This window comes from Bidens hawaiensis, unplaced genomic scaffold (assembly GCF_021521415.1).
Source record: "Bidens hawaiensis isolate Kalapana, Puna unplaced genomic scaffold, B.hawaiensis_p1.1 tig00030891_1, whole genome shotgun sequence".
Lineage (NCBI taxonomy): Eukaryota > Viridiplantae > Streptophyta > Magnoliopsida > Asterales > Asteraceae > Bidens > Bidens hawaiensis.
In genome coordinates, this window is record NW_027505198.1 from 211,101 (window position 1) to 221,724 (window position 10,624).

At 33.3% G+C, this 10,624-nt stretch overlaps 1 protein-coding gene across 1 annotated transcript; it reads left to right on the forward strand.

Annotated features, from left to right (window-relative positions):
• The first annotated feature begins 358 nt into the window (after window positions 1-358).
• On the forward strand, window positions 359-8,245 carry LOC143611375 (nicotinamide adenine dinucleotide transporter 2, mitochondrial-like). The gene is made up of 10 exons (XM_077085583.1): window positions 359-626; window positions 1,151-1,231; window positions 1,563-1,669; window positions 1,760-1,808; window positions 2,302-2,376; window positions 3,498-3,550; window positions 3,646-3,740; window positions 4,325-4,411; window positions 5,152-5,248; window positions 7,970-8,245. Exons 1-10 carry the CDS (start codon window positions 560-562, stop codon window positions 8,243-8,245), a joined length of 987 nt encoding a protein of 328 aa, XP_076941698.1. The 5' UTR covers window positions 359-559.
• The last annotated feature ends 2,379 nt before the right edge of the window (window positions 8,246-10,624 follow it).

The following is a 10,624-nucleotide window of genomic DNA, read 5'->3' on the forward strand; positions in this document are numbered from 1 at the left end:
AAATATATTGTTTAGAATTTTAGATAGCGTTTGTAAAAAAGTTAGAACAATCACATGATAAAAAGAAAAGTAAAAATAATATTAAGAAGTTGTACAATTAAAACCGTCGATGGTTTCTGATCAAGCAAATGGATAATACGTGACTTCTAGTCGAGTAGTCGCGCAGCACATATATACACTTATTTATGAACTTATGAAATTAAAGTCTAATACGCGAATAAAAGGTATACACGTAATTCATATTTGACATATATGTAACACACGACACTAGAAGCTTGACAACATGATTAGATTTTTTTATTATGATTAAAAATGAAATTGTTATAGGAATTAAATAATCCCCAAAGGGTGTACAATTAGAGGTTATAATATTTCAAATGGATCGTCAAAACATAACATGGGGCAATTGGACTTAATAATAAAAGTTGAAACATTCCAAATTTAGATCAAACAATTTGAATACGCAAACTTGGCTTGCAACTTTAATAAATGCTTGTTTATTCGAGTTTTGGATTAAATCTATCTAGAAAAAAATTCAGTCTGATAATCTTGTAGGAGTATGGCCACTGGAGAGCCACGAAACGGTAGGGATGTCATCTACGATGTTGTTTCCGGTGCCTTTGCAGGTATACATTCTTTTGTATTTTACGTCATAAAGTTAACTGAGTACTTTATACCAAAAGGATTAAAGATGACTCAAACACAAAGATAGATTTTATAGTGTAAAACTTAAAATGAAATTGTTTGTACATATTTGTATTCTTTGTAAATTTGCAAACATTTCAAGAACTGGTGTATTCGTGCATGCCTATGAAAACTCATGTTTTGTCGGGTCCATGTGGCTAACATGATTTTCGTGTTTGATTTATCTTGTGAAAAGTCATGTCATGTTTGGGTTCATTTATCTAACATGATTTTCAAATTCGTGTCAAAATTTCGGTTTCGTAAGATGTTAGGCCTACCAACTTGCGAACATGACTCATTTAACACCTTTGTGCTTCCGTTTTATACCTTGTCGCTTTTGTGTGCTTCTCATTTTTTTAAAACCGTCAACTGAGATCATATTAGTATATTACCGTGTAATTTTATTTGTATATATTACTGTTTATAGCCTACGGACACAATTTAGGTTTTTTATAATCTGATGTAGGGGCCATTGCTGCCACACTCATGAGCCCATTGGACGTGATTAAGACAAAAATGCAAGTTTTGGGCCGGCCCGATGTAAAAGGTAATTTCATGCCAATGTGTAATATATGCAAGTTTTAAAACTTGATTACTATTACATGACTACGTGACACAAATGAAAAATTATCAAAATGAACATTGACTAAACCGATGTTAACTATAAACACTAACTTTTTTACTCTCAATAAAAAAAATTCAACAAAAATTTAGACAATATACGAATTTAAGCCTATAAGGTGGACGAATCAGATCATGACGTGTGTCATTATTAGGCGAAATTATGTCTGATGGCGACTCGTTAACAAAGGTTATATACATTTTTTATGAAATCTTTGGGACAATTATACGAATTTTTATTATTTGACATTGATTAGGCAGTGTTATTGTCACAAGCCTACAAGCCATTATAAGAAATGATGGACCAAGGGGACTACGTTGTGGCCTTTCACCAACATTAGCTGCATTACTTCCAAACAGGGCTGTGAGTAGTAGTATTATTATTATTATTATTATTATATTTCCGATTTTTATATATAAATTTTAATCTTGGTATAAATATTTTTTTATATAGGTCTATTTTACTGTTTATGGGCAACTCAAAGAGCTTCTTGAGTCACATGGTTGGTTACTAGTTACTATAATTACTTTACGACGTCTCGCTAGTAATGTAATTAGGGGTTTTTATAAACCGTTGAACCTGATTGAACCATTTAAACAAATAAGTTGGCATGTTCAGCTAGATTGAGATGCATACGTTTTTTTTGATGGTCGGATTTAATTATATGTCGGCTTTGTAAACCGCGCCCGTCGTTTAACATTTATAATTTATATAAAGTTTTTTTGGATTATGTAGTTGTGAATATGTATTATATTCATGCACAATCTTTTATTATTTTAAAGCTTTTAATAAAAAAAACAATTTGATAAAATAAAGTTGGTTCAAACGATTAAACTGTCTGACTGGGAAGTCATTTGGGTTGTTGTTTTCTAAAACTGTAGTTAGCAGTTCGGCCCAAATTTTCATTAAAACCACCCGAATCACCCCGAAAGATAATGTTTCAGTCTAAACTATTAACTCGATATATTGTTTTAACTTTTTAAAAACAATTGCAGTCGGCGACAATGGGCATCTTACACTTGGGGCGAACATAGTAGCTGCTTCAGTTGCTGGAGCCAAGGGCGGATCCAGTATACAAATGGGTGGTTCCCCGGAACCACCCGAGTTTCGAAATAATAGTGTATTGATATATAGAAATTATTATAGTGAACAAACTTATAAATTAGAAAGGAACCATCCAATATACAAAAACGTGCGCTGGCTTTGTTGGTAAGTTCTAATCTTTGTAAATTGGAGGTTGCAGGTTCGATTTCGTGCACCTTACTAATTTTAGAACTTTTTGTTTTTTCTAATTCAGCCCTGTCTAGTGTTTTGCAATTATACCATTTCATTTAAGTAACAATACATAAATCATTTAATGTTTTACAATTATACCCTTTCATTTAATTTTAATTTTAATTTTAAATGAATGGTTTAGACTTTAGATTAATTATTGCAGTATTTGTGGTTCTCACGGGCTTTATTGTAGACCTACTCGGTTGTTGTCTTCCTATACGGTATGCTATTTGACATCATGAAAATAATCAATGACTGAAGCCTGTTAGCATGATAATCATGGAACCAAAAGACTCATGAAACTTCCCATTTAGTCTTTTCTAAGGTCTAAGGATCCCAATCAAACTGCATAGATATCAACGCATTCTATACTTGATTGTAGGCTTATGCAAATTTGGAGTTATTATTATCCTCTTATACATTTTTAACTCACACGAATTCTTCCTTAAAACAAAAGAGTTCTAAATATAACTTCCAGGAAGAAGCAAAAAATAAATAAATAAACTATAGAAGAAAACACCAACATAATGGACCTAAGACTTAATCAAACTGTTAATATTTACTGCAAACTTTCTAATCATAATCTTGATCTTTTTTATCTGGTTATTGTTCCATAAACACTAGACAATGGCAGTTTGCTTCTTTCTAATTTTTATATCAATTTTAGGGTTTTAGATTCATTTGTTAAATGTTAATTGTTTTTGATGTTGTTAATTGTTAAAATTTAGTTTTAATTTGTTAGATAGTTAGTTTTAATTTGTTAGATTGCTAGTTTTATCGCATTTTTATTATCTAATGAGCTTTGCTTGAACTATCGAATTGACCCAAATCTCGAACCGACCCGGAATTTTTTACATCCGAGTCTAAAAGTAGTGCACCACCTAAAAAAAATTTCTGGATCCGCCACTGGCTGGAGCGGCCACCGCAATCACCACAAATCCAATGTGGGTTGTCAAAACAAGACTCCAAGTATGTGTTTTTCTTCCTCTTGTTTTTTAAGTATGTAAAGTTATAAAAAAAATGAAGTTTTTTTGTTATAATTAATATTTTTTTTTCTCTTGTAGACACAAAAGGAGAGAGTTGGTGTAGTGCAGTATACAAGCATATCTTCTGCATTTAGGCATATAATTCATAAGGAAGGCTTTATAGGGTTGTACAGGTAAGCTTTATGAGTTGTACTTCTATTATAAACTAGAAAAAAAAAACAAAATATCCATTTGACCAGTTAAAGTAAACAAAATGTTAATTTAACTAGTTTTTCCCGTAATGCCCATCCTCAATTTTGTTGACTCACACAACTTATAATTATTAGCTTACAAGATTTTCAACCAACAAGATTTTGTCACGCGTCATAATGACGGGACTTTTAAGCATCCGACGAGATTTTTTTGGCTTCGGATGAGATTTTTTGGCTTCCGACAAGATTTTTTTGGCTTTTGACGATATTTTTTTGGCTTCCGATGACAATTTTTTGGTATCGGACAATACTTTATTTGGTATCGGAAGATATTTTTGGCCAAGTGACAGGATCAGGTTGGTTAAAAATCATGTCATGTATTAATTAAAAACTGTGCAGGGCAACCACATTGTGGGTGAACATTATGAGAAAAAGCTGGTCAGATGGACATTTATTGAAATCTTAACATTAACTGTTCTAATGAACATTTTAGTCATTTTCCGTATCAAAATATATTTTTTTTTCGTTTACTTTAATACCAATTTGTGGTTTATTTTTTACAACAGTGGACTCTTGCCTTCTCTTGCTGGTACTACTCATGTTGCAATCCAATTTCCAGCCTATGAAAAGATCAAATGCTACTTGGCTGAAAGGCAGTGGCGGACCCAGGATTTTTTGTCAATGGGGTTCCAATTTTTTCGGTTTACAAAATTTTTCAGGTCGGTCGTTATTCGGGTCGGGTCGAGACGAGGAACATAATAAAACGCGGAACTATGGTGTCATTGGGAACGAGTAAGTAGAAAGAATCTAAATTACAAACTAGATGAAACATACACTTTTAATTCATACTCGAAAAACATGAACGTAATCTATATATATGGTCTTACATAATTGACCAAAACATGAAAAAATAACTCTAACACAAATAAATGATTAATTATAATATACATACACAAGGTAAATAATAAAAGAATATGCAGAATCCATGTTAACATTATATATGTTGCATGGTGATAATGACTATATGAGAGAAACTAACAAAAAGCACAAATACCCTAACTGAATAACTAAGACAAGGATATTAAAAAAACAACAAAAAAGGAGTATGGTGGGGGCTTGAACCTACAACCTCTCACAAGTAAAACAAGGGACTTTCCACTGTACCAGTTCAATCTTAATAGTATGGGTTCCAAGTATTAATTTTTATGGGGTCCTTACAAAATTTAATATACCGTCTCTAAGTAATTTTTAAAAAACATCGGTGTCCCGGGACCCCGATCGAACCTATGTGGGTCCGCCCCTGCTGAAAGGGGTAAGTAATACGTTACCGCATTGAAAGTTATACATCGTGCAATGAAAGTTGTAATGTTGATCGTGTACATTTCAAGTTGGCAGATCATAAAACTACAAAAGATCTAAGCCCCGGGCAACTTGCTATTGCTTCATCGGCGTCCAAAATACTTGCTTCATTGCCTACTTACCCACACGAGGTGACTTAACTAATCTCGTTAACTCAAAATGTTTAGTGATGTTCGGTGTGACATTCGTCAATTTCGGGTCACTTTTGTTATGTAAACCCGACCCGTTTGTAACCCGAACATTTCAAATATATAAAATATTGGATCTTGTCATTTAAAATATATAAAATATATAAAATATTGTTTTTTTTTATATTATGCATTGTTTGACCATTTAAACATACCCATTTTATGCAAACCATAAAAGAATCTTTATACCCAACCCTTCACTCCTTCCCTATATATACACACCCATCTTCTTCATTTTACTCTTGCTACATCTCCAAAAACTCTCTCAAAACTCCATAGATTCAAGGTTGTTATTTCTTATGTATTCTTGAAGTTTTGACTTCTCAAGTCAAACTAACTATAGTCTTTCATTCTAAATTGTTCATCTAACATTACTAACTCTTGAATATGGTGGTACAACATATATATAATACACACCCCTTGTTTCCTTTATTTGTTACTTCACCGACTCTGGTTGGTTAAGTTTCGAATGTCATAAGGCAAGGCTTCATGGAGGACTTCGTGTTCTTGATATATATTTACACACACATAACTTATTATACATATCACTTATGACTAACTTCTAACCCTTTAGTTTGTTCATCTTATTTACAAGTTCCATGGTGTGGGTTTGTATAAGACTAACCTCGGTTTAACCGAAACTAGTCCAAACCGGAAACCGAACTTTTGTTTACTAGTTTTGTTAAAATAGTTGTTTAAACATGTTTGTTGCAAGATTTGAGTTTCAAAAATCATTTTTACAAGTTCTTTGATATTAAGCATATGGAATCCATCTATGAACTCGTTGGGAGATGGAAACCGAACTAAACCGAAACTTTTGCTTAAAAGACTTGTAGTTAACTTTTTTTTTGTTGTAAAATTTAGGTTTTCTTCATTTATAAACCAATATACAAGTTCTATGATATTTGGGCATGTAGAAACCATCTATGAACTATTTGTGAGATGGAGACCGAACCAAACCAAACTATACCGACTTTTACTCGCTTAAGACACACAAGTGTGTTTTTAGCTATCAAGACTTGAATATTTCTTTAAAAAATAGTTTACAAACTGACTTTAATTATTTTCTTAAGTACTTGGAATAGTTGGATCCAACTTGATCTCATAACATAGTTTGGACCGACAAAACCGAACACTCGCTTAACGTGCGTTGTTAGTTCTAAACAATAGATCTACATACTTGGTTAAGTGTTAGTATGTTTTAATGAGTTATCTCATAACAATTAATATTTTGGAAAGTTGACTTTGGGTTTGACCATTTGTGAAGACCCGAACCGACAACCCGAACACTCGTTAAAAACCCGTTTTAGTATCTTTAGCCTAATGGAACTCGCATTTTAGCATTTTCCCCATCTTATTACTTAACATTGGTTAAGTAAATATTAAGGTTAGATACTTTAACCCTGTTTTGAGCAAACTTACATTTTTTTAAAAGGGTTATTATTATAAATTCTTAAATAGTTACATTTTAAACCTTGAACTTTAATTGATTAGTTTTTGCAACAATTATTTTATTTAAAGATCTTCAAGACAACCTTTCTAAATCCAAGACTTTCTTTTATTTAGGCTTCATACGTTAAACTCGTCGTTCCGGCAAATCTCCAAATAATCAATCTTTCAAGTTTATTACTTGAATGTGAGTAACTTCATACCCCGTTTTCTATCTTTTATTTTGGGGGTGACATTTCAACTTATCTAAACTAAATGTTTTATACTTGGGTCTTAAACCACAAACGTTGTTGTATACCTTACTTGAATAATTGCTCGATTTGGTGTTCTATGCTTATTTGACTATGTGTTTATCGCTTTTGGATGGTGGAACTATAAATCCTAGACCATTTGGCAACCCCTCATGGCAAGGTGTCGTTAACGTAATGCAATTAACGATAACTATAAAATCCTAAACTATTTGGCAACCCCTTATAGTTGGGTGTCGCTAACTTGTTAGCGATAACTATTTATCCAAGTTTATAACTATTATTTATGGTTTTGTATACTAGTTTTGTGGCTTTTCATACTATATATCTATTGTTCAAACTTATGAATTGCTCACCAACTTTTGTGTTGATAAATTTTATTTTATGAAATGTTACAGGTTTGCATCTAGGTTGATTATGGAGTTCGGTGAAGAAAACGTCACAAATACCGTTAGGATATTAGCAAAAATGAACAATATTTGATTTGCTATATTTTGTTATATTTTGTTGTATTTGAGTTATGAATATTTGGTTATGTGACATTTTCGATGTTGTGAAATGAAATGAGTTTGTTAAATATTGTCGCTTTAAATAGTGTCATGCGCTTATGAGCAATCGTTGCACCCCGGCATGTTCCGCCGCCTTTGGTCGGGGTGTGACATTCGGATTTTAGTTTTGAAATAGACTATACAAGTAATTTTTCTATTGGACAAGACTTAAGCACACGGCACACCACTAACACATTATTCACACACTATTGACACATCATGGATCATAATATTATTCGGACACTAATTTATTTAATAATATTTTTTCACCTAATTTATTTAATAATATTTTTTGTTACAAACATTTGATTATATGATGGTAACGCTTAAAAATAACGTAATTAGTTACACATAATGCATATTAAAACCGTCCCTTGAAAATTAGATTGAAGTTATATTTTACAATGTTCATGTGGTAGGTGATTCGTTCGATACTACAAGAACAAGGGCATGTGACAAACTCAGAAACGCGTTACACAGGCGTTATCGATTGTGTAAAGAAAATATATGCAAAAGAAGGTTTGTGGGGGTTTTATAGAGGGTGTGGAACTAATTTGTTAAGAACAACACCATCAGCTGTGATTACTTTTACTAGTTATGAGATGATTAATAGATTCTTGCATCATGTTCATCCACCTCACAATAATATCCCTTTTAAACCCGATGATGGCATCATGAAACCGAATCGAGTTTGAGTTAAGGGTAGTGCAATCTAATATTTGAGACTTGTATAGTTTGAGATTGCTGTTAATTTTTATTTAAGACTTGTATAAAACTGAAAATATTAAATCCGTGCTCACGTGAGCTGACTATGAGCTCAAATTTTAGCACGGATTGGCTAGCATTGTATGAGTTTCACCCCGAATTGGAAATAATAAACAAGTCGAGCTTATACTAATCTCAAGTTTGAAAATTACGTTTTGAGCTTCAATTTAACCATTTACACACTATATGTCTTTGCTTAAAAGGTACGACTTACCAAAAATCGCTTTTTCTCTTTTTGCGGCGATTCAATTTATATTTATTTTAAACATATTACATCCACTAACATCATGGCGAGACAATTTTAACAACACCTATTTAGCGATCAACCCGGCATTTTATCAGCACGCGAAACACCTTTAGACTAACATGAATTTCACCGAGAAATATATTATGTTTGTTTCGTGTACTATACACAATACACATATCATTCAACATCTTTACATTCCAACATACAATTATTTAAAACTCTTTACATAACGTGTTTAATAATTTGTTTAGAAAACAAGGTATTTTTCTAAATAAATACAGTGTTTCATGTTTTGTTTTTCAATAAAAATGGAAAATAAATGTAAAGATAAATAAATAATATTTAATCTTAGTTGAAGTGGGCAGGTCAACACCGACTTTTAATTAACCAGTGATTTAACAGATTATGTTGAATTTAACTTTAACAATGTTCAAGACTAGCGGTCAATAATGACTACAAAAGAACTATACAGTCGATATCGCCGATATATCAGTGATATATCGGTTATCGGTCCTTATCGATATATAAATCAGAATATCAGTACCGATAAAATCAATAGAATTGATCGATATTGGAATAATTTTTGACCGATAGATCACCGATACTCCTGATTTTAGTGTTATTACTCTTAATTATCAACTATTAGTGTTCAATGTTAGTGTTTTAAGTCTTAATCGATTCTTATTTTTCTAAGATTGTTAGTGTTTTGTAATTTGCAAAAGGTTAATTTGTTCATGGTATGAGACTATACTGAATTATTAGTTTTAAATTGCTATATATATATGAATTTTACATGATATAAAAATTAACGATATCTCACTAGAATAACTGATATCTCAGATATCGGTCCTTAGGACCGATATCCGATATTTTTCCGCATTAACTGCTTAGCTAAAAACATATCCAGTAACTCATAAAATTCCAAATGAAAACTACTAATTAAGGTTTTATCATTATATTATTGAACTTTTTCAGTTTTTGTTTTAAGTGATTAAATATTTTAACTTCATTTTTATTCTTTAAACTTTAAAGCTAAGGTTGTGTTTGTTTTTGCTTATAAGGTCTGCAAGAAGTCTATGTCCGCCGGCGCGCAGACATAAGCTCTTGAAGACTGTTTGTTTTAAAAAAAAAATCTGAAAACTGCTTTTATGGTCTTAAAAATAAGCTTTTTTCACCATCTTCACACTTCTTAACATCATACCAAGTACCAACACCCAATGTCCAACACCACCACCACCCACCGTCCGCCACCGCCACCACCACCACCACCACCATCCACTGTCCGCCGCCACCCACCACCGTACGCCGCCACCATCACCACCCACCACCACCCGTCCGCGCCACCACCACAGTCCACCAAGTCCACCACCCATCGTCCGCCACCACCATGTCAACCACTCACCACCACCACCCCCGTCGGCCACAACCACCGTCCATTACCACCACCATCCACCACCACCCACCGTCCGTCGCCACCACCACCCGCCACCTACCATCCACCCTCCGCCGCCACCACCACCACCCCTCCACCACCACCACCCGCCACAACCATCCACCACCACCATAGTCACCACCCACCACCACCGTTCATCACCACCACCACCACCGTTCATCACCACCACCACCCATTGTCGGCCACCATCACCCCACCACCACAACCGTCCATCACCACCACCCACCGTTCACCTCTACCACAATCGTCTACCACCACCCATTCCATAGTTCGTATACCACTACCAATTATTTTAGCAGTCTACAAACGTTAAATGACTTTTATCTACTGTAATATATATGATAGGTAACTAATTTTCAGCTTATGCGACGATATCCAGTTTATAAAACAAACTGTATTATATTTTCATATTGCAGACCTTCAGACCACATCTTCAGTTGAAGACATTAAATCAGATGAAATTAATTGCAGACAATTTTTGTCTTCAAAAACAAACAACACCTAAATGAATATCGTTAGAAAAAAACAGTTTACTGAATTTGAGGAATTACAATAACTGATAATAGAAACCGATTTATGTCGGGTTAACCTAATCGGATGAATTCATTT

Coding starts and splice junctions, on each gene's coding strand:
- LOC143611375 (XM_077085583.1), top strand. CDS start 560: ATGGCCACTGGAGAGCCACGAAACGGTAGGGATGTCATCTACGATGTT. Junction 2,377..3,497: donor TGGAGCCAAGGGCGGATCCA/GTATACAAATGG, acceptor CACTGGCTGGAG/CGGCCACCGCAATCACCACA. Junction 3,741..4,324: donor GGCTTTATAGGGTTGTACAG/GTAAGCTTTATG, acceptor TTTTTACAACAG/TGGACTCTTGCCTTCTCTTG.